The 25664-nt window shown below is 38.6% G+C and overlaps 1 protein-coding gene across 2 annotated transcripts in view; it reads left to right on the top strand.

The window, feature by feature from the left end:
* Nucleotides 1-783: 783 nt before the first annotated feature.
* LOC110986243 (serine palmitoyltransferase 2-like) overlaps nt 784-25664 on the top strand; it is a 49091-nt gene continuing 24210 nt past the window's right edge. The window contains exons 1-4 of one of the 2 annotated variants that reach the window (XM_022247974.2): nt 784-997; nt 1218-1529; nt 11018-11188; nt 20405-20559. In XM_022247974.2, the coding sequence (XP_022103666.1) occupies nt 1260-1529; nt 11018-11188; nt 20405-20559 (596 nt within the window). In that variant the 5' untranslated portion in view covers nt 784-997; nt 1218-1259. Of the gene's footprint in view, nt 1005-1217; nt 1530-11017; nt 11189-20404; nt 20560-25664 lie in introns of both variants that reach the window. The other variant, XM_022247973.2, reaches the window with a different exon arrangement.

Below are 25664 nucleotides of genomic sequence, written 5' to 3'. Positions count from 1 at the left end.
GTGTTATCAATCAGTAGAAGTTTTAAAGTCCTGTGCTGCCCGACCGATCATGAAATTTGGAAAGAGCTTGATTTTTTTTTCTTTTCACTGAAAACCTAGTTACTTACTCTTCAGTATAAAAGGTAACATCTCCTGGCCCTAACATACGTGTGTATTAGGCATGTTATTCTGATAAATATTCAGCGTATTGCCTTTGAACACGATACAAACATACCCAAACACTCTTACCCAAGGTCCCACTAGTACAAGATTTATTCAGAATGATACTTTGAAATAAGTGCCCGTGAAAATGTACATGTATTGTGAACAATTAATGAAAGCATTAAAACACACGGGGAAAATTTCAGTTGTGTTGGTGCGATGTTTTTCTCAAGAAAAGGCTTGCTCTCTTTGTTTTCAAGAACGAAGTGCAAAGATAAAAACTGCTTTGTGAGGCCGCGTCCAAATGGCTAAAGGTTTCTTCGGTAGTTGACCTTGCATCAAGACTGGATTGAGACCTCTTGCGTTTCTACCCGTTTAGCTATTTCATAAGTATATGGGGTTTCCAAATGCCGGTCTCTTATCCGTCACAGGATTCTTTCCTGATAACAGAATCGCCCTGAGGACCTCTCCTCTTAGAGTAGACCCCTTTTTAAACTGACAGTGAAATTTTATGTGTCTTAGTGAAATAACTTTTAATAAGAGCTTAAAACACTAGTTAAAAAAAAGGAGGAAAAAATCTGCATGTGCAACAAAGCCATGATTTGAAAACCCCGCATATCCTCGTATGGTACGTACTGTGTACATGCACGTCACGCGTGTACAGCGAGTTATCAGCTGTCTTTTTCACGCTCGCTTGAATGTGTGGTGCATGGTGTGGGCGGGGAACAGACTGGACGAAGCTCGCCGGCTTCCTCAAAAATCCATAGGCTAGTCCCTTCTTTTGAGTTTTCACTAGTTTTCTGACCGTTGAACACTCAGTGCGACAGGATAAGAAAAGGCTGGAGGAACGGAAGAGGTAAATGGTGAGTGTTTGAGTGTCAAAACTGTTGTAGAATACGAGATTGTAGGTAAGGGGAAAAATCGTCGGACCGTCACCCGGTCAGCTAAATGACGTGTCCAGTCTGAAGATCAAATTCTGATCTGAAAGACAAACACATTATCCACTCAAACATGTCAAAGTGAAATGGTATTTACTGGGAGCTATTTAAACTGTCTTTCTTCTCTCTGGTTTACAGAAGGCACGATACACCCCTTGTTTCAATAATTACAAAGCAAACATGGTGTTTCTCCGTGGAGCAACCACCACGATGCAGAAGCCGGAGTGCGAAGTGGACAAAAACGGAGCGGTAGCCGGTGTGAAGATGGCGAACGGGTTCGACGGCTGCAGCTCAGCGGTGAGGAATGGAGCAGTGCACGGTATGATGATGGCCAACGGCAATGGGGTGCACAACGCTGGGCTGACCAACACCTATGCTGTATGTAATGGCAAGATGAATGGCTATGCCAAGACTGAGAGTGTAAAACCAAATGGCACAGCAGTGAGACAGGTAAGGCCCATATTAAGAAAATTAAAATAGGCCTAACATTTGCTACTGTAAAGTATTTTCCTCCACAGCAGGCTTCTGTTTTAAAAACTGGTATAATTAACAGTGTGCACGGGATAGATGTTTTTGTAAAAATATATTTGATAAAGCTTGTTTCAAAAATTACAATCAGGCAATGCAGGTTGTTGATCAAGTGAGAGTATTTGAGAAATGTACCACTTAAATATTAGTAACAAGTTAAAACTTACATTTGACTAGCCCAGGTTGGACAACGTCCACATTGCATTGCGTTAGTTGCAATGCAGTGTAGACGTTGGCCAACCTGGGCTAACATTTGACAGACTTTTTTATAATTATCATTTGAAACAGACATGACAGAGTGATGTTGCGTTTGAGAAAATCCTCATTCAACTCTGTAGAGTTTTCATTTGCGCAGTCGGCATGATGTCACTGTGGCCTTTTAATACACCTCAAAGGTATAAAATTCCCCTTCGTGCTATTTGATGCAATACAGAAATGCACTGAAGTTCCAGGATGTCCGACCACAAGAAAATGTAGAATGCCTGAAGATTTACCACTTTTTTTAACACAGCTTGTTCATCAGATTTAAAAATGTCCTACATGTACCCTTGAAATTCTTTTTAATTGGTCAAATATTTATTTCTCATACACGTATGCAAGTTCTGTATTTGTACATTTATAAAAAGCATGTTTTCCATTTGTTGAACATGATAAATGCTTGGGTTGCTGTAATGAATATTCATGTTGTGGCAGTTGTGCTCAGTTGCTACATTAGCCATGTTGCATGCTATTTATATCATCCAGCCAATAAGAGTTTCATAGAGGAAAGTAAGGCTAGGTAGGTTTGACTACAAAGATTCAAAGTTTATTTTGGTAACTCTGAGCATACAGCAGAAGTATGTCTTTTCCAGTCATGCCAGTTGCTGAAACAAAAGAAAAAAGGACACTGCCATTAAAGGATAACATTTTAACATAAAATCTTGCAAATTCTTTTTTTATGTCTATATGGCTGCGTGCTTGGGTTCTAATGATAGAGAAGTGTAACACAGTGAATTTTATTGGTCGCAAATTGATCACGCGATATGCTACAAGCACGCATGTACCGGTATCATTCATGCATCAAGAGCTCTGGCAATGTTACCGGGCCACAAAAAATGATGAATGACAGTGACCTTTCCTACAGTTGATGTGTAGTATCTATTGCATTATACACAATGTAATAGTGTAATCTTTGGTACAAGAGTGGATAACCACGGTGGTACTACACGCCAAGTAGGAGATGTGCTCTGTGTTGAGACATTGAAGCACTGTGTCCGTTCGCATGTGCTACTCTCTTCACTCTGACTGTGACAGAGACCTGTGGGTTATTGAACTTCAGTCCGTGCACCCAGTTCATGGGTGTATGCTCTGATCACTGTATCTGCTGGATCATCATTGCTGTTGAATACTCATGCCATTGTCTCTTCTTTTCTGCTCTTCAATCTTTGTTATAAATCCCTCACCCCCCCAAAAAACCGCATAAAACATAGTTCAACAAAGGATATCACTATCAATAATTTTCCTTGGAATTTAGTATCCAATTTACTGTTCACGTGTCTGAATGTTTTAATTGATCTTGCAATAAAATATATGTGCCCATCCATGTACATGTATACGAACTCAACTACATGGCGTAACAGAAATGTACACATACATGCATGTGGCGTAATTGGTTCGTCAACTGTGCAGTGCAGGGGATTGTCAAAATTTATGCAGTTTCGCTTTTTAATTCACTAAAATTGTTATTAATGAACTAATTTTCTGGATCAAGAAGAAAAGAAACAACAATCTTGCCTTCATTACTTCATTTCAAATTGTTACCACAAGCAAATTTGATTCAAGGAGTCTGAAGAAAATGCCCTAGACATACCTCACCACAGAGCATGCAGGATCCAAAATTTCCTAGGGACCCGCTCAAGGCCCCCGACCCCACACCATAATGACTTTGCGCTCCACGCTTGCATTGTGTGCTGCCCTGCTGTAATTTTAGGCTTAGGAGAACACTGAAGGTTATTTCATAAAACAGCAGGAAAGCTGGGAATGTTTGTTGTTCCTGTACTCCATGAAGTGATCATTAGCAAGGCGCATTAAAGAGCCTTAGTCCACCTCCTAATGGGTTTTGTAAGACCGAATTCCCTCGGTATCCATACAACCACTGAACAGGTACAGTGCTACCCAGTACCACACTGGCTTGTTGACTCTGCTAAAATCTAACAATGGGGCTTATCGTTGACAGATGGCAAGGGAAAAATCCAGAATTAATCAAATAATAGCAAAAACAGGCATTAAAATGAGCAGACTTAGGGCAGTGCAGAATGTAAGCTGACCGCAGCTAATCTGTTACAAAATGATTATGTACCAGTATCACATCAGTCATATTGCATAGACTCTAATCCCTTCTGCGGTTTGGTCTCATCACACTGTGGAGATACATGTACATGTACCAGTAGCTTGCTTTTGTTGTTGAGTAACACTTTCCAGGATTTTTATACAGGTGTAGAAAACATGATTGTAAATTAATTTTGATAATACATGTACATGTATATTAAGGATGGGCTGATACTTTCATACCAGTACATGTACATCACTATGGACACGTACGTATGTTACATACATGGACATGTACACTGTGCATGTACATGTAGTACATCCTGGTCTGCAGTTTCAATGAATTATTTATGTGAAAACACCTTCATCCGCAGCAAAATCATGTCTTTTTCTCCAACAAAGCCTTTTTCCAATCAGCTTTTGCTCACTTCTTCAGCAGAATGTAATCCTCAGCTTTTACTATGGGAAGACTAGAAACCCTGTTTTGCAGCGTCTTAGTCGTCCCCACATAATGAGATCAGACCACAATACCTGTACATGTATGCATGAATATGTCCTTATGTAATGGAAAACGACTATAGTCTGAGGCCTTTTGTTTGAAGACTTGACTGTTCTCTGCATTTACAGGCTGGGCAGGATGTGTCTTGTGTCTTCTGAAACACATGTGGCTTAGTCTTGTATTGGCTTACATGTACATGTATGTGCCTTCAGGCTGTCCTCTGCTCTGCATTCTGAGGACCAGTGGGGTTTTCTGTGCTACATGTACATGTACATGTAGTTGACACACATGAAATGTGTAAATGGAAGGGATGAAGAGGAGAGCACTGCCCTTATTTAAAACAAAAAGACTCCCCCCCCAAAAAAAGTTATAATTTTTATGCAAGACTACTTTTCATTTCTCAAATTCCTTATGACAATACTAAGAAAAATGATTCTATGTTGTACATGTAGACAAGAGTATTTTTACCATTGATGTGCAATTCACGAACGGTGTCTTTTCCAACCTATATGTACATGTGTGTGTACCGACAAGCCAGAGTTAGGTAAAATTGATTGCTTCATGATGTACACTAAAATTTTTGAGAAAACGTGCTTTGATGCTGGTATCAGTCTAAATGCAGATGAGAAATGGGTTGTAGCGGTGTTCATTCTTGAAGTGGCTGTTTTACCTTTGATGAGAATTCAGACTGCCTTTGTCAATGAAAATTTGTTCCAAGGAGGTGATGGTTGACATCGCATTCAATATGATCAATTTGTTTTAAATATTGAACTCATACAATGTACCTTTCCTTTTTCGTTTTTTTTTCTCATAATCTTTGGGGACATATACTTTGTCAGAAACATACATGTACATGTATGTGTAGCATGCCAGAGTGTGACAAATGCAGGCAAATGGTCCAAGGGAAAGAATTCCATATACAGATGCCACTAATTTTTCCCTGATGTGACGCACGGCCGTCCAAATGCAGTAAAATGTCAAATTTAGCAATAAAAATATTATGTGTTTACTCAGAAAGTACAATTTTTCAGGCTGGTGTCATAGAGTTTGTTTCTGCATTCAATTGGGGACCCTTAACAATAGAGGACAATAAGGTCCCCGATTGACAGAGGGTCCCCGATTGACAGCTATGTACAAAACATATGAGTGGTCTTCTAAAAAAGTTAAAGTACAAACAAAAGAGGAACAATAGGGGGTCCCCGGTTGCAGGCAAATACACACTTGCATGGGTTTGTGGACAGTGTCAAGCGGTGTCCGTACATGAAATTCTTTCCAGTCCAAGCTTTCAAAACCAACAAATTATACATGTACATAACTACCGGTACATGTACATGTAAGTATGGTACATGTACATGTACCTACTCTATAATGGGTAACATCATTTATTATTTATGAAGTACTGAGCCTTCAAGTTTGAACCCCCCCTTCATTCTTTAATGTATAATGGGAGTGAGGGAGGGTAACATCTGGAAAGAATGGGTAAAGAAGCTCCTGTACCATCTTGGAGCTTGCTTACAGATTGCAAAATAGTGTGATGACCTGGGGGATGATTTGAAAAAGCAATGGCATTCTTGAAGTCTTGTGACCTGTCAACTTCAGTTAAGCTTTTTGTTGTGTTTTCTGTCGTTGTGGAAATATATTATACATGTATTATGTGTTCCTTGTACATCAGTGCAGATCCAGGGGGCCCAATGGGGCTAACCCTCAAATGAAAAGAACAAAATATTTTTTCTTAAGTAATGAAAAAAAGTAATGGGGGGACTTCCTTTCCTTCCCATATGGATGTAGGTACCAGGTACTCTGAAAAAACAATGAAACTTCAATTGTTTCCCCTCCCCTAAAAAGCCACCCTTGTACAAAACTGTAGTTGCGGGAAGTCTGTGCTCAACTGTAGAGTTGTATGGCATTGGAGAATGTGAATTGTATAACATTGGATGCGAAGCCAGGCATTTAAGAAGAGGACAACTAGGAATGAACTGAGACAGGTGTGACACCTGATGTCATTATTACATGTACATGTACGTCCAGTGAGGAAAGGAGTGTAAGGATTTTGATTCATGTACATGTACATGGGTGTGTTATAAAAACAGACCAACTTCGTTTTATTGTTTATACAAATTTAATATTAGCAGTCCTACATTTTGCTTTTTAAAAACCAAAACTAGTGAAACTGAGTTCTTTTACATGTAGAAAAACTTTTATGTTTAAAAACTGTTATGAGTCTGGAAGCATAATGGATAATATTGGAAACAGATACTGTATGTTACAGGGCATTGAAAAAGGCTTCTTCAAGAAAAAAGTACTCTTTACATTCACCGCAGTGTGCAAGTATTGTACATGTACAACAAAAGTGCTTTTGTGCTTTACTGTTCTAGGTTTAAGCCTGGTTTCCATTATGGTCATTTGTAACGCAAACGGTCCGCAAGACTTGAAAACGCAGACATGAACGGAAGAGACGGTGTATGACATCATTCCGCCCAAAAATTTAAACCAAATGGTGTCTGAAACTCCGTGATTTTTTTTGGTAAAATACCCTTTTAGATTGACTGTACGTTGTCTTGATGCCAATCTGTACTCCAGTTTCATATATTTTTGGTGATAATCAGCTATTTAGTCGATCATGAGGGTGTAATACATGTACGGTATTTATGCATTAAGGAGAAAAATGGGCAAAAATTCATGGAACTAAGAAAGAGGACATCGTTGCGCGCCGGTCATGTCAGCATGCATGTTTGTATACAGATACCACGGCTACTCAATGCAGACAGTTGGTAAAGTTGAACCCACCTCAACTTTGCCGATGGTTCACAGGCTGGTCTGCGTTTGTCTTCGTTGTCGGCAACACAAATATTTGACATGTTTCCAAATGTCCCCATTGCAGTTTGCGCCTTGATTGCGTTGCCCTCTGCATTTAAGTCGCTATGGAAACCAGGCTTATAAATGCATGTACCGTGCATTACAAAGTACATGTAAGTAGAGTGGCCAAGATCTATTAAACCAGGATTCCAAATTTTGGGGGTCAGTTGTTCTTTTGGCTTTTGTGCAAGTTGCAGGAAAACCATTGATGTGCTAAGATTCTTTTCATATTTTTTCTTGGTCATATTTTTGCTCCCCATATCGCAACTGAAATTTGGCACTTTTGGCAGTTTGAAATCAAGACAACATCCTCACAAGACTTGTAAAAAGCTACATGTACATGTATCAATGGTTAATTCTTTGAGGGCAATACATACATGTATATCTCCAAAACCACAAGTTCTTGTAAATTTGGAGGTTTTTTAGTTTGTAGTTCTTGCTGTGGCTTTTTGTTGGAAAACCTGCCATGGAAACATACATGTGCATGTATCTCATTGGTCAAGATCCATGCTCTTTTTGCAAGTTTGCTAGGACCATGACAAGCTTTTTCTTTATGGCTGCATCCCCTTAACTCCCTGCTGTCACACTCCCTTTTTATTGCTTCTTCAATTTGATGTGCATTTAGCATATTGGTACATGTTGTCAGACATGTCATTACGCACCTGTCCAGTGTCCACTGCTTCTACATGTACAGGTACTGTACGTGTTTGAACTTACCACCTGGTTCAGTTTATCTCAGTGTTCTACACCAAAGAATAACCTCTGGTAACATGTCATGCATACAGTATGCATTTGCTGTATTTATTCCAACCTTGATGGAATTGTGTGCAATTAGGACATTTTTATATTGATTGTTCCTCTTTACTGTCCTAACTTTACATGTAAAAGAGAAAGAAAAACTGGTGATGTAAAAATTCATTTTCAATACTAATTTGTAATTTCTTAATATGAAGTAGACATTTTCCCACTGCGAATATGGTTTTGCATTGCCCTGGCATACATGTACCAGTATTTTTTACGGGAAATGAAAGCAGAGGGTGCTGTGTACATAAGAATCGACACCAAGGGTTCAATGTGTGATTTAACAACATTCAGCAGTGTTGACTTTTACAAAAACAAAATGCATAATTTTTCACCTGAACTAAAGCAGTCTAACTTCTTAAATACATTGTAGAGAAAAAAGAGATGAAAACATACAGTAAGCAAGAATGTTAATCAAATTTAAAGTAATTTACATGTACATGTGCATAGGGTACTGTACCCTTGTATTGCCTAAATATGGTTAATTCCTGAAATTAGGGGTCCAAACGTGTGACATATTCGTGCCCCTCTTACCTCTGACCCTTGTTATTTGACATGGAACTATCAACATAATTGATTTCAAACTATTAGTATTTGTTCAAGGCAGGTAAGTTGCATAATTCATTAATCTTGGAAATTAGAAAATGTGTTTTGAACTTACAAAATCATATGTCCGATGAAACAAGGACACAAAAAAATGGACCCCTAATTTCTGGAATTACCCACATAATCTTATCATTTGATCAAGTAATGTACATGTATTCGTCTATCATGTACTGGTACATTTACATGTTTATTGGCCATATAAATCTGTATATGTACATGTTCCTATCATTTGGTAAAACACCGGTATCTACCACTATGTGCATAAGCTTAGGGGAAACCCACGATATTGTTTGCATGGTTTGATGATTCATTAGTCGGGTGTCATGCCCGAGGGGCCTTAATGCGACTGACACCTCCCCCCCCCACACACACACACACACATGCAGGTGCACATATTCTGATTGAATCAGGGTCTCTTTATCATAATTTGCCCATGTGGCTTACCCAAGGCAGATTGGAGATGTCACTGCTTCAGTTACTGTGCATAGACTTGATTTTGAGTCATCAGGCTCACTGATTATTTTGAATAATATATAATATAGGGGTAAAAAGACAATATCAAGTGTTATTGTATTTTATGCAGTGTCAGGTTCATTCACTGTGTTGTTAAGGAAGACATGTTTTTATTTTTGAGAGGTGCAGTAGTTGAGACAATAATGGAGAAAAGTCTTGCATCTCTGAGCAGCTACATGTACATGTACATGGGCAAATGTTTTGTTTTTGTAAGGTACATGTAGTTGTGATAATCATGGAGAAAAAGTCTTGCATCTCTGAGCAGTATGCGGCATGTAGGTTTAAAATGTACACACTTCAAGACAAATACATGGGCAAAGAGATCAAACTACGGTACATGTAATATTTTAGACGTTTGTGGACAGTCACACCAAGGAAATGGAATTGGATAGAGGCTGAGTGGGTGAACAGATAACAGATTGCAAAGAGTAACAACATGGATGGAGACAGAGGGATGACATGACCAGCAAAGAGAGAGTAAACCCCATCCTGAAATGAAGGAATGTTACAAGGAAATGCATGTGGAGAGCCACGTAAACAAAACAAGCATGAGCGTGCTGAGACTTCTGTTCGGCAGTGAGTTGTTGGATTCACTCATGATGAGTGTCTCTGTTGTCTTTTGCAAGATCAAGATACCGGTGGTCTTGCAGACAAGCAGTTTTTGTATGGTTTTCCAAACCTCAGGCTTAATCTTGTTTACGAGCACATATTTGTATTTGGGAAGCTCATGACAAACTCTTACAAGATACATGTACCATTGACAGTATTTGCTGAGCTTAAATGTTGTTAGTTGTGTTTACTTACTTGAAAAGATCCTTGAAGATGAATGAATTATGTAATCTGTCAATAAGGAAAAGGATTAACATACTGCGCAGTTTACAAACTGCTGCATGCACTGGTACATTTGTCCCTGTGATTGGACCACCACTGCACGTACTGGTACATGTATCTCTGTGGAGACCATTTGAAAATCAATAACATGGATTACCCATTTTATTTGGAGTGCCTCTTTATGAATTATTAACGTACATGTAGTCATTTATTCAGGCTTGCAACATGAAGGAGAAAAATCTCTATGCCTGTAGATTAACATACATGTAAGTAATGCTACCTCAAAGAGGAAGATGCATTGTGTCTCGTTGTTTGATGAGTTTGTTCTCAACTTTGCACAGCATTCATTTTGAAATCTTTAAAACTTGTAGACTTCCTGAGGAAGTGTTTGAAACTTGCCAGTTAAATAAGAAAAATGTAAAATGAAAATACAGGCAAGTGTAATCAGAATTTTGAAAGAGAGGAAATCAAATGTAAAACAAAATCGTAAGTGAAAGAAAAAACAGCACAACAAAGACATACATGTAGCATGTAGCCATTGGTGTGTGCTTTGGACTGATTTGATCAACCCTAAACCTGTCAAAACTCGTTTCTTTAGTACTTTGGTTTCATTACTTACCACATTTCTGGCCATTGTTTAATGTAGAAGTTCTAAGGTAGTTTGCATTAGCAGTGTTGATATAAAGCATAAATGAAATTTTGAAGAACAGAAATTTTATTAAAGTCACCATTAAAGTTGTTTAACAGTGGTTTAAATTCCTGTAGCCAAATTACATGTTTACAGTGAACATGGCCGATACTGTTCATGTATTTTTTGTTGTGGGTTGCTGTAATATTTGACACAACTACATGTAGAAAGTGACAGAAGACTAGAAGAGTGACCATCATTGAGGAGTGTTGATGCTCTACAAATATCAGTCTCATTGTTGATCTGCTAAAAGCTGAGGAATACCTCTCTTTAAATGGTTTCCCCAATTTGTTATGATCTGATCTGCAGAGGCCAAGGGAAAGCAAGTTTGAAGAGGTTTTTGAAGAGACCCCCTTGCATGTTGCCGTCATCACCTACTTCGGCTTCCTGGTTCTCATTCTGGTGGGCTACATCAAGGAGCATCTCTGGAGACTGGGAATCATGAAGATGCCTGGTGCTCAGGAGTCCCCCAAGCTCAAAGTATGTGGATTTATTTTATCACTTGTGCTGGGTTTGGACATTTTAATCTAAATTAAAAAGGAACCTCTATAAGACAACAAAAAAGGTCACATACAAGTACATACGTGTGAGTGTTGCTGACCAGGGTAATACTGTAAGTACATGTAGTTACTGAAAAGACTGAAAAATGTCTTTAAAACATGTACATCTACATGTATACAGTTTTGTAGTGGTAGATACTAACCCTAGCCCCCTAGGGTGTATGTAAAATTATATTGAAATTGGAGGACTTGGGACTGTTACTGTTGATAGGCCGGCTTTAGTTTAGCATGAACTTTGAACAGGCAACTAAATTTTTATGCATCTATTATCCTGGATAGATTTGTATACTGACAGTGCACTTGGATAGAGACTTTACATGTACCGGTAGGTTTATTGGGAACAAATTAACTGACAAAAGCCATCAGCTGTTTTGGATGCACATACATGTACATGTACGTGTACCAGCACTGGGGTTCAGTAAATGTACTGCACCTGTTCTACCTGTGCTTGTACATGTACATTACTATATGTAGAATAACAAGAAATGTTCCATTTGTTCTTGTGATGTTTCCTTGTTAAAGTTGTTTCCTCCTTGAACCTTTAATTTTGAAGAATAGATAATCCTCGTTTCCTTGTTCCGATGTAAATATGCATGTATGTCAAATACGGACATGTACATGTACATTGTACATGTAAAAAGTGACAGACATTGTGCACGCACATGTATGTGCACATCTACATGTATGCCATACATATACATGTATCAAGATTCAATATAAAGTTTTTTTATGTAGTGGTACAAATCTTTGTTTCAGTGGGTGTCATTTGCCCTTCCAGGCTTAAACATTTGCATGTACATGCATCCACCATTTCCCTCAAGCATTATTGCTACGCTTTTGTGCTCATTCAGTGGAAAATTTGTCACAGCCACAGCAGTTGGCACAATCAGAACATGAACACAATGTGCTTGTTTTCTTTTGTGAGTAGGTCACACAGTGTCATTTCACAATTCCTACACCAAGTCTATCCAGCTGGCAAGTTGCTTATTATGTAAGACATGCATGTACAGTGTACCGGTATGTGACACAAAATGCAATAAAGAGGCCAGTCATGTTAGTTATGTTTCCTGATGGTTTTGAATATCTGTAAGTGTTTCAACTTCCAAAAATATTGTGCACTTGTGACATGCAAGCTGTGGTTTGAATGAGTTCTTTTTTACAGTCAAATTAAAAAAATGGACAGACCAAAATTTACTTACATGTACATTTATCAGTGTGACATTAAAATGGACATTGAGTTTCATATCAAAACAGAAATCACTCTCTTGTCATAATCTTCATACATGTACTTAAACCCTTTACATTGATATCATACACATGAAGAGCAGCTTAAATGGGGGTGCTTAAAATGTACCAAAATCATCAGGGCAACAGTGCTAACATGATGGTAACCTACGGATACTGAGCCCACTTTGCTTCATCTTGTGCCATGTGTCTTCTTATAGAAGCCATTGCATAAATTTTTGACCTTGGGTCAGAAGAAATTCTACTTATGTCTCTGGAATCCAGGAACCAGGGCAACCCAAACTTTCAGCTTTGAATCCCCCCAGTATCAGGGTATGATCTGCATAGACCAGGTGTGTGTGTGTATTAAGCTGTACATGTGGGTGAAAGGCAAATGAGAGCTTGACATTGAACCCTGAGTGACAACCTTGGCCCTCTGGTTCTTGATTACACAGTGATGTAACAATTCATGATACTGTGACCTCAGACATCGAGGGCAAGCATTGTATTCAGGATGGGGTGACGTGTTGGAAGCATGGGGTGATGCGAGGGGTGTTTTGTCTGCAGCTGCTTGTTGCCAAGCCTGTGCCTGAATTACTTGGCTATGGCTTGAATTCACACAGGACTTTTGGGTTGTGGCTGTAGCAACTATCATAGACTTGTGTGTAGTGCCAAGCCACAGCCAAGTACTGGTAATTCAGACCTGGCCTCAGTGGTCCGTGAAGTCATGGAGCTATTAAGTGTACTGTACATGTGGGTGTCAGTTCAGAGGAATGCTGTGAATGAGAATTGAGTGAGAGGATTTGAGGCATGGTGTAGGATAGATTGATGGTTTTTTGTCAGCCACATTCATTGTGTTTGTTTTAAGAGATGAAAGTTGAGAAAAACACATGACCACATTTGCAAAATAAATCTTCAGGCCTTCTTTCAACACTTTTGTTTGAGTTGGAAACAACAAACTGAGTTCTTTATTATGATGCACTGTTGTCAATAAGTTTAACAACCTGTATGTTGCTGTGACTGAAGCATATTGAGGGTTCCTGTTTACATTAGCCTTGTTCAATTTGTATACTGAAGTCAGTTTGTTATGTGACAATGCATGTATTATACAATCCCACAATAATCCACTACTCCTACTGTACTTGTGCAATGTAATTGGAGAGTGATCTGAACCCTGTGCCCAACCATGCTGTGACCTCATGGCATGTCCCAGTACAGTACTGGTACAGTGTACCAGTTTACCACCAGTTACTGGGTAACTTGTGGGGCAGAGCTTTTTGATTGGCTAAGGATGGGTGACCAGGGTGATGTGAAGGGTGTTTTGTCTGGACACACCTGATTCCGTGTTCCAGCTCAGTGGGCTGCGCAGTGTACAGTGCATACTGGTACATGTACAAGCATGGTACATGTATGGTCTTTTGGTATGGGTCATTCCATGGGGTTGGGTTGCAATTCGTGACTCTGTCCTTGTAACATTTTCCACCTGTCATGACCTGTAGAGTAGGTCATTTACTTTAAAAAATAACACACCTCTGTATTCTGCCTTGCAAGATGTATACCAATGTCAGTTTGGAATCCACATGCAGGGAAATAGCTGTTCATTTTTACGGAACCCATGTAACAATTGACACCGTCCCGACCCAACCTCATGGAATGACCTATATCAGAATTTTTCGATCATAATCAAGATATCGGCATTCTCAGTATGGAATTTCAGTACTGTGGTATTCTTACTAATGTGTTTGGAATGTTTGCAGAGCCCTTTAAAATAAAGAAAAACCACCATATCCACATGTTTCATTCCATTCTTCATGGCTAGTTATCCAGTGTTATGCTTACACCGTCACTCCGTGGAGGAAGGACAGTGGAGAGATAAGAATGGTGCCCATCTGGACTTGGTAACATAAAACTTGAGCAGCTGCCAACTGTCCTTCGAAATTTTATTTTTCACCGCTGGTCTCAAAGAAAACCTCTGTAGTAGGAAATATCTCAACACTGTCCAAGCCTAGATACCACACCAGAAATCTGTTTTTTTAATTAGCCTGATTATTATCATTGGCCCATTAAATAGTCAGTGAAAAATAGTGAAAAATGACAAGAAATGCATGTTATGATTTGAAACACACAGTGCGACATGTTTCATACCAGAATACTGGTACATGTACATGTATAAGCATTCAGGAAAATGCACCTTTAGGTAACACCGAAACTATAAGAGTCAATAAAAGAGGAAAATACAGTAAGTATGCATTTTAAGTGTCCATTGGGGCAGATGAGGCAGTGAATTTGAGTGGACAATTCCAATTTCCATGGAAAACAGGGATCAGACATCAGTACTATTCAGCTATGATTTATTTCTGGTCACAGACACAATTGACCACTACATTGCACTTTTAAATTCCAAGCAAAATTCAAGTAACAGCCATGTTAAGTGTAACTCAGACTTGAGATTCATTTTGTCAATGATTTTACTTGCTTTCAGTATTTTCACTATCACATCCAACACTGAGATTTTTTATATCTGGTACGATTTTAGAATTCATTATCGACAGTTTTAAAAGTGATATCGAATAATCAGGTAAAATTGATACATCCACAGACCCTAATGTTTGGAAGAATACTGTAAAAAGTGGATATAGGAGGATTTGTGTAGGGTAGATTGCAGGTTTTGTCAGTCACATCTACTCCCTAACATACACAGGTACAGAAGTACTATGTATGTACAGTGCATGTACATGTATACCAGTACCATAGTCCCGGTATGATTGTGTAGTCACATTGATATGTACATGTATATGTTCATGTAGTTGTTGAGGAATGGAAATAAAGAAAAATCCTAGTAATGTTGACTTTTCAACAATATTGACTGTACATGTACATTAGCAGAGTCTCCACAAAGCTATCTCAATCTACAAACGAGTACTGGTATAAAGCAAATAAGAAAAGAACAAATCCCAACCAAAGCTAAAGAACAATTTTCTGCATTTAAAAATATTTTCTTTACACAGGACAGCTAAGAAAAATTGTTTCAATTTTTCTAAGTGCAGTATTAAACATTCACAAAATTGACTACAATAGATCTGCTTTGTATATGAAGGTGGTTCTTTGGGCCGTAAGCTTCAGGATTATCCGTTTTAAGCTACTTTGATTTAAGCTAAAATGACATCAGAATGCATGTGTAGGAGAACAAGAGATCTGCTTTGCTACAGTGGAGGAGTGTCCTCATGAATAACTTCATGTGCAGAAGCTTACATGTCAATTACTATTTTTGAGCATGTCTGGCAGATGTCTTGTTACGTTAAAATATGATCTTGTCACTAGAGTCACAGCTGTCTTTGCATCGCATTGCTTTGACTCGTGTACCAGCAGGTACATTAACCATGATACCCAGATAGGAGAATTCTTTGGAAGTGAACAAGTACATGTAAACCATTGTGGGACCTTGTTCTGTAGCATGCATGACTTTATTTGTTTTTCAAAAAATGAACTTGATAATATTAATAATTATATCCAAGCATTTACATGTATGGTGCACCGTATCATTCAGTAGCTATACCGGTACATGTAATTCAAAGGTACCGTTATATTATCATTATCCCTACACATTAGGCGCATAGCATCTGAACATTCCATCTCAGCTCCCTGGGGAGTTTACTAGCCCAATACTGCCATATCAGGCACAAATGGCTTTGTAGAGAGGCACATACATGTACTTGTACATGTACATGTACTTGGCAGTCTTATTTGGGCAAAGGTGTACATTGTATGTAAATGTATCACCACCGGACCACCCCCCTTAAAAAATTAGTACATTATAACAGTGTCAATTAGCTTGGTTGCCAGCCAATTTTTTTTCCATTAGTTGATTCAGATTTGTTGTGTATATGCAGTGTGTACATGTACATGTATGTACATTTGAATAATAGAGGTAAAGCATTAAGAAATGTGGTCAGTTCTAATTAGCCTGCAGTACAGTTTTTTCTACAAGTTAACTGAGTACTGATGTATTCATTCACTAGAACTATCACCTGTTAAACATGTAGGTTGTGGCCAGTAATTGTAACCTGGCACATGTATGAAACAGTTGCCGTACCATTTGGCTCAATATACCTGTACATGTACCGTTGTACATGTATATGCCAAGGTCCAAGTACATATACGTGTATGTGTATAACAATCAAATGTTTATCAAAATGAACTTTAATTCTCACGTCAACATACGTTGTACATGTACCAATCCATACATCCAATCCAATCATACCATACCACTGAAGATATTAAACACCAAACATTAATTTGAAACTCAGTTGTCATTAGGCCTACCCTTTATTGCTCTCAATTTTGGTTAAGGTTCATAGTCAAGTTAATCCACTTTATGACAACCTGCAGTTACGCATGCATTTGCAGTACTTATGATTAATTAAATATGCACCAGTGTAGTGCTGTTTTACCGGTATATTAGGCATTGTAAAAAACAAGTTGTGCTTTTCATCCTCACCTACTGTACCGTTAGTTACTTGCTTGGTTGAATCCACTTACAGTGTAGATATTTTTTTGTACCTCCAGAAAGTGTCGACTTACACATATCCATCAAAAATAGAATACATACATGTAAGTTACATGTATTTTCCACACTTTACACATCATGGAGTCATGACCATGATCTTTACCATGCAATCTTCAAACCTTCCTGTGTCACAGCATTCGGGTTACTTTAACCCTAATTGCCAAGCATATTGTTTGGCATACACTACACAGCACTACAAAATACTAAGCACTATAGTCTGATCCTGAAGGACCCAGTGCTGCAGATAACTACTTCTGGCTAGGTTACTTCCATTGTTACTTGTACAGAGAACAATAAAGCCATGCATTCATAGAGCCACAGCACTGTATGGTACATGTACATTGTCTTATCTATTGTATTTTATGGCTTCAGAGAACAATAAGGTCATGTCCTCTTACAAGCAACAGCGCTCAGTACTACATTTTACTACAAGTAGTAATTTGTAGTATTATGTAGGGTTAGGGTTAATTGTTTCATTTAGCACATAAATAAACAAGTACACAGTTACATATACATGTACAGAGGGACAGTGTGTGTTTTTGTACATTTATAAGTAAACCGCATTTTGTTGAGAGATTTTTGGGATACAAGGATACCTGTATCAGCATCCTTAATGAAGGTCTAGGTGATCATATTTGCCAAAATGCATTTGAAGTTCTGATCTGTAATTTGTCATTTTAGATACAGCAGGTTGCATGGAACAACATTCATGTACAAGACATGGAACAATTATCATTTTTGAGAACATATACACATGTATACCTGTAGTCTCCTCTGTTTTTATAGGCACATTAATTAATACTAATGTCTTGCATTCCAAGTTTCTCTTATAAAGTTTTCTTCATAGATGTTGTATTTTCCTGCTCAAATTTGAAGGCTCGAAGCGGGAACATGATTGCTCAGAGATGAAAACAAAAGTAACATTCAGGGGGAAATTTTTCTTCCAGTCGCCCAGAGTGAAACTGAATGTTGGGTTTGCATTGTCTTAGAACTGAATGAAGCTTCTAAACTGGATGCGTGAAATGACATGATTCAGTGTCTGTAAACGAATGGAAAGGCTTTAAGTTTGAAATTGAAACACAAGAGCAATGATCTGAGAATACTTATTTGAACATGAATCCTCGTTCATAAATTTCACTGCTGTTTTGACGCATTTGGCTGGGAAAACCTTCGCTACATGCACACTTATTGAAAATGCTGAAAACATACAATCCTCTTCATCGTTTTGTGAATTTTGTAGCTTTGAACAATGGAAAACCAAGGATTGTTGCATATGAAAAAAAAAATTCACCCATCTTGAAATTAAAAAAAGAGTAATCTGTTACTTTGTTTTTTCAAAACCCATGGGCAAAATTTGTCTTTTTTGTACCTAATTACTTGGGCCCCTTCCTGGCAGCAGTACAGCTTATAGAACATCCACATACTTCTTTCAAATTCAAGAAGACATGCAAACAATACATACACACTGAAAGAACCCTAGTTCATTGAGGTGTACACGTTCCCTAAATATTTAGTTAATCTTCAGTTTCAATTCCAGTTGCACCAACTTTATTTTTAAATGCCTTTGCATGTTATCGGTATCTCACACACACAATATGGTACCAACTGTAACAATACTGAATACTGAGAAAATATATCATGCATTATACTCATGCACTGCACTTGCGGTAATAGAAGACCTCTAAATGGCCAACTGACTTTTCAAAATAAGCCGCAGTTCCTAATGTAATGGGTTTTTATTTTTAGCGTGTGGATACCTTAAATATACAAGGTTTTCTACCGGCATATTGATGAGGTGATGCATGTTATGTACCGGGAAGTGTACATGTATACATCCGCTACATGTACATCTACATGTACATACCAGCTACATGTACATACCAGCTACATGTACACGTAGCTGGCAGAGAATTGTATTGGCTATTCCAGTGAGATGTTTTGTGCCGGTTGCCAATACTCCTGTGCTCATTCGATCCAGTGTCATATTTATTAGGGACTGCGGGTGTGTATATTTTTTCAGGGGGTTCCGGAAGCTGGTGAACTACAGCTTGAACATTTAGATGGGCACATTTCAAAATTGTCAAATGGAGGAGGGACACCTGGGGAGAGGGGAACAAGGACACAGACCTCCTTGGGGGGGTTTGAGGACGGGAGTGTTCTCCTCCCTTAATTACACTATAGATGCATCCTTGAACATGGGGCACACCTGCCTGTGACACATGGTACCAGCTAGCACAGCTATGAGTAAGGCTTTTACTTGTTATCGATTTACATGTACACATGTATAGTCGATAGATGTTTAAAAATCAGATTCAATGTACATGTACATGTACCTGTGCATTATTATTAACATACCGGCATCTTTTGGACATTTTGTCTGGCCACCAATACTTTCAATAAGACAAATACCAGAACTGGTCAGAAAATGGCCAAAGTGTGATTCTACCTGTAGCTTTATGGCACTGAATGTTCCTAAAATCTGTTAGGGCTGAGTCAATTCAAATAATTCACTATTCAAATATTCGACCTTCACTTTGATCAAATATTCGGTTGTACTGACCAGCAGATTGTTGATGAAGAAACCATACACAAAATAAGTTGCAATAACACACAGAATTGTACATTATAATCACTGTACTGGTAATAGCTTTTAACTTCTAGGACTCTCTCCAGCCACGACTTACCAAGATTTAACAGATAAATAATACTTCTTGCCCTGTTTACAGTTTATTCCTTTTAGATTTTTTAATGAATGATTTACTTTTTGAATCCTTGTAAGATATATTATTCTGTCACTTTCATTTGAATCTGCATGAAACAAGCCTCCCTAGTATGATTTTTCTCATTTAAAACAAAAGAAAATTCTCCCTTTACATTAATTTTGCATTCGAATATTCAAATTTGGAAACTAATATTCAAATATTTGATAATCGATCGAATATTCGGATATTCGACACAGCCCTAAAAACTGTTACACTATTCACACATGGAGATGCTCACTTGTCTTTTTATACAATTGCAAAAATAATATTAAATATACTTATTTATTTTCTTCTAAGCAGAGTTATGTTTGTGTCACAGGAGTTGACAGAGAAATGACAGAGGACGTTATTCTTACTTTTCTTGACTTTTAAGATCTTGAAGACATTTCCAATGAAACCACAACTTGATCCCATAGAGGGGAAAATGTTTGAACGTGTACTTTTTGTCTCCTCCAGTGTAGAAACTTGATTTTCACATCAAACTTGACAATAGAGTTTTCACAGTTCATTTCATTAATAGAGAACAGAAGCAATGATTCCTCGTTGTCTTTACTCTTTGTGTCTCTTTTTCTTTGTCCTTCAGGACTTTGTGCCGCTGTTTTCTGATTTTGTGAATTTCTTTGCCCGCAATATCTACATGCGAGGCAGAGATTGCGGACACGTCCCGATAGCCAGTTTGCCTGGTCCTGAGGTTGACATCATGGAGTATTCCACACCAGACAACAACTGGACTCTTAAGTGAGTATTGGGTTACTTTTCGTACTGTATACATGTACGGTATGTCGTGAATAGAAATACCTCCTTGATCTGCCATATATCAAGGTCTCACAAGATGTGTACAGAAATATCTTTGATAAAATGAAATAGTTATCAGAAAGCAGGATTTTTTTTAATCAGTCTTGACTTCTATACCCAGCAAAATATGGGATGGAGGGGTACCCCCAACTTATATGTCCAAACCTTATAGACACTCTAGACTGGTGTTACCGGTACCTAACACATCCCTCCCATCTAAAAAGAATTCCTGAGATTCCAGTAAGGCAATGACCAACACAAAGGGGGGGTTCTCTCTGTCCCTTATCTTGCTTCATATTTATACTTTCACATTCACATTTGTCATTCAGACAAAGCCAGGCAGTACTTCTGATAGAGCACATCCACTTTTATTGAACAAATAAGGTAAATGGAAGGAAAATGTCAGTCCGTCCACAATGTCGCCCATGTGTACACATGTATGAAGTCCAAAACTAAACATCTGCTGGTGGGATTTTCATCAGTGACTCATGTACATCACTGTGGTATATGAGGTCCAATGAGGTTATGAATAAAAAGCAAGTGATCCCTAGAAATTCAATTAGAGAGGCATCCTTCATTTGATACCTGAAATTGAGTTGTTTTATGATCAGTAATGGCAGTCGTACAGTGACTGAGTGATACATGGCAATGACATGTGCTCTTTATAGCAGATCAGTGCAGAATAATTGCTTGCCAACTGGTTACTGTACTGTAGCACGAATGTATTGTCATTTGATACCATGTACCTGCAGGTGCAAGAGTTTTCTAAATGTACATGTACACATCACAGTGTAAATGTACTTGCACCTGTACATGTATATGTTTATTTAATACCCAGTTCAACATGTTTAGTTGAGTCCCTTTAAATCTTTTTAAAGTTCTGTAAATTGATAAAGTAAAGCTTTGCTAAAAAAAAACACAATACAACATTAAAAACACATCAAAATACATTGAATACATATCCTTAAAGTTGATCTTAAAATTTCTTTCTCCAAACACCCAAATCTAGCCCTCGGAAGTGTTGTTGAAGTACATTATAAGTCATGCATGTATTTCTACAACAATGCTGACAGCAGCGTGCTTGCATTATGTTTTGATCACAAGAGAGTTGGAGCAGTAAGGAAGCTTATTAGTTTTTTATTTTATAGTTTGTTTAATCTAGTCAGAAGCAAATGGTATTGCTTGTATCTATTTTCTTACTTGTTGTGCCCGGGAAGTCTGTGTACATGTACATGTGGCTACATGCTGCTTGTACCAGCAACTTCCAATCATGAATGACCTAGAGACCCTGGGGTCTAGAAAAAGGACAGAGGCTTTGCATTTTTAATGGTTTTTCCACATCGGTTGAAATTCTGTCTGCTGATGGAGACCTTGTGCTGTACATGATGTACATGTACATGTATTTTACAATACTAAGGGCTACAAAGGTCGAATGTTAAGACCACTGGCATTTCAACAAAACCTAGATCATACAGTACATGCATAAAAGTGTGAGACATACTGTACATGTACATGTAATGCATACATGTACATACCATTCCTACATGTACATGTACACTACGTACATACTGACACAATGTATGCATACAAACACCCTTGTTCGGCCTTATACCCATGCTCAGAAACAACCGGTACTGTACATGTACTGTATGGTTTTGTTGGCTAACTCCATCGGGTGCATCCTATTTAGTGGACCTGCATAGAGGTGTTGATATTCCAAGAGATGAATTTAATTTACATCATCCCATGTACATGTACGGTCCTTGGTACCCGTACATGTGCTAGTACATACATGTATGTACATGTACATATACATGTACCGATAATTACAGGCTTGTCTGTTGCTTGTGGGGTGATTGCAGCAAGTCTTGTCTGGTTTTTTCATTTTTGTTTTCTGTGGTTGAGGCATGCCTTTGAATTATTGCTTTGTGTGGATTGTACATTTTTAGGCCCTGGCTCTAATGGGGGACATTTGGTCCCTTACAGGGTTTATTGTACCGGTACACTGTAAATGAAAATTTGGAGCGATAAAGCAATGCACCAGTCACAAATTCTGTTGTACAGTTCTAGACATCAGGCCGTTGAAATCATTCTTCGGGTGTGGATACCTGTGCCATTACAAAATGAAATGTACATTGTATATGCACCGGTACATGTAAAAAGTCCTGTGCTGTTTTGGATATCGACTTGTTACTGATCTCCCAGTTGAGTTACTGTTTGTGCCAATGGACCAATCCCAAGACTTGTCATTACTTCAGTGTTATCACATGTTCTTCAACTGAGGACCATCTACTGTATTTGGCAAGTTACAGCACCCCGTTAGTCGAAAAGCGGTAGTAGTACAGGTGTGTAAAATAGACACGTCCATCCAAGTGCAAGAGTGGTACATCACTGTGGTAATTGTTTCTGTTACCCAATACTATCGGTTACTAATGAGTAATGCACCTGTACCGGTATTATAGAAATCAATTATTACTGTGTTGATGGGTTTTTGTTAAATTTTACTCGTCATATGCTTCTGAGTATACATGTTATCATGGAAAATGCTCAATATAAATGAATGAATAAATAAAAATTATTATTTTATTATTCTAAAATACTGTTCACTACAAGTAGATGATGCGGCACCATATTCTGTAGTTAAGCATGTGATGTACATGTATGTACATTATACAAACAATTTCAGTACTGGTACATTTCCTGCAAGGTTTGAAATCTGGTTTTTTTTAGTGTTGCAGTTTACACAAAATTTGTCATCAATCAAAGATACATTTGTTGCTTGTAGTCAAACAAATTTAAACTTTTTCTTGTTTTATCTTTGGCTGTTTGGATTGTATTTATAAGTATGTGAAACCAGTTCACCTCGGTTGAGACATTATCAAGAAATGTGTGAACACTACAAACGCCGCGTTTACACTTTGATCCTGCAAAGGAGGATCAGATCCAGCGAGAGCAATCAAATGAGGGGGATCAGATCTGTGCCGCATTTACACTTGATCCTGATTCCACAGGGAATCATTGAAGCCCTGCAACCTCGGGGCAAAGGTTGTGTGAACAGTTCATTGATTATGCGCACAGGAGCAAAGCGGCAGCGGTTGTTACAAACTTGGTATATGCGGCTTTTGTTTGAGATAAAGATTGACCTTCTCAGAAGCAAACACGTTGACGAGCCTAATGAAAAAACTTAACAATAAAAAATAAGGAAATGGAAGGTTTTGGAAGAGCGATATGTAGCGGTAACAAAAGTCAGAAACTCGACGTGGAAAGATAATGGGAATGGCAAGTACCAGTTTACTACCAAGTCACAGTACAAAAGCACACAGGCTTAACTGAGAACCAGTGTAATGCTGGTTACGGACGTGGCATCCAGGCCAACAGCGTATGTATGGTACGTGCACAATGTCATGTACGTATACATGGCATGTAGGTCTTCATGAAGACACAGACCTGTTTTTCGCTCGCTTCAAGACTTGCACCAGATGTAGTTACGCCAACTTCCGGGATCTGATCTGGATCTTATCTGGCATTGCGTTTGCACTTGCAAATTGATCTCGCACACGGGATCTGAACCAGATGTGATCCTTCCCAAGAGAAGGATTAGATCCCAGGATCAGGATCTGATCCTGCGTTGCGTTTACACATGTTTTGATCTGGATCTGATCACCCCTTGTTGGATCTGATCCTCCTTGAGGGATCAAGTGTAAACGCAGTGTTAGTGTACTTCCTTATGAAAGCCGACAGCACGTTACCACTTGAATTGAGAAATGCGGATCTTGATCCAGCATTTTGGTGTGATCTTACTGCAACGACACTGCAAGTCACGTTCCCACTAGCACTTGATCCGCCTTTTCGGACGGAAATATCGAGCCCGAAAGGTCACTAAGTTCGGTATTGCGCATGTGCTACCTTGCTGAGTGCGCGCGTGTTACCCTGCGGTGTTTTGGGTGCGGAGTTCTACTGACGTGACGATCTTGAATCAGACCGAATGTTCAGCCTAGTACGTTGTCTCTTCAAACGTTGCTTCCGTTTTTGATACTCTGTCACACGCTGCGGGCTATACGCTAACACGGAATTAGTTTCTGATTGAAACCAAGTGAAATTACAAAATGAAAAAGGTTAAGAAACGGACGAATGCACAACGAAAATTATGAAAGGGCAAGGTACACATAACAGCATGCATGCATTGCGCATGTGTGGTGACACATTTTGCTAGCCCATAGTTCAGCAGTTGTTTATTGTGGATGCTGTGTGAGTTAAAGATTCCACACGAGCTACACGCCAAAAAATGTATTTCTTTGTTCATCAGACCGCAAAAGTTTGGCGCTACTCATGCACGGACTGATGTTGACAGGTCAAATTGCCGGATCAGATCCACCTTTTGCGTTCCCATCTGATCGTGATCCGCCAATTGCAGGATCTGATCCACCACTAGGGGGATCTGATTGAGCAATTTGGCAAAAGGTGAATCGGATCCCTCAATTGGTGGATCAAGTGGGAATGGGCTGCTACTACTAGTTGGCTATGCATTCCTCCCTATCAATATCACATTCAACACAAGGAAGATAAGTATGTCAACATTTACTCCTTGGAAAAGCAAACAGTTAATTGTGATAGCTTTGATGAGTTCTAAGCTGATAAACTGACTAGTGGGAAGGTCTTTTGTGTGTCCGATTGCAGTAGGGTTCTTGGACTGTGTACATGTACCAGCAAGTAGCCCTGAGTACAATGACTGCTAAAACAAATTTGCTTTTAGAGCCTCCATATAACTCACACCTGTTACCTCATGATCTAGTCTACACTAACCTGGTTGGGAATGAACTGTCCTGATGAATGGGTACCTACCCATTTATAAACAGATAAAGAATGGTAAGAGGAGGATATTTTAATTGAGGTTTTGTGCTAAGGTGAGGTAAAAAAAAGTGCAGCATCTAGTGTGAGTAAAGAGATTATAGAGGAATGTCACAGAGGAATGTTGAACAATTAACAAGAAAAAAAAGTTGAAATTCAAAGAAGGCCACAATTTAAGTTAATGATTAGACATTCCGGTT

Source organism: Acanthaster planci, linkage group LG01 (genome assembly GCF_054643075.1).
Source record: "Acanthaster planci isolate LZ-2023a linkage group LG01, COTS_SCS, whole genome shotgun sequence".
NCBI classification, from domain to species: domain Eukaryota; kingdom Metazoa; phylum Echinodermata; class Asteroidea; order Valvatida; family Acanthasteridae; genus Acanthaster; species Acanthaster planci.
This window is presented reverse-complemented; position numbering and strand designations above follow the sequence as displayed.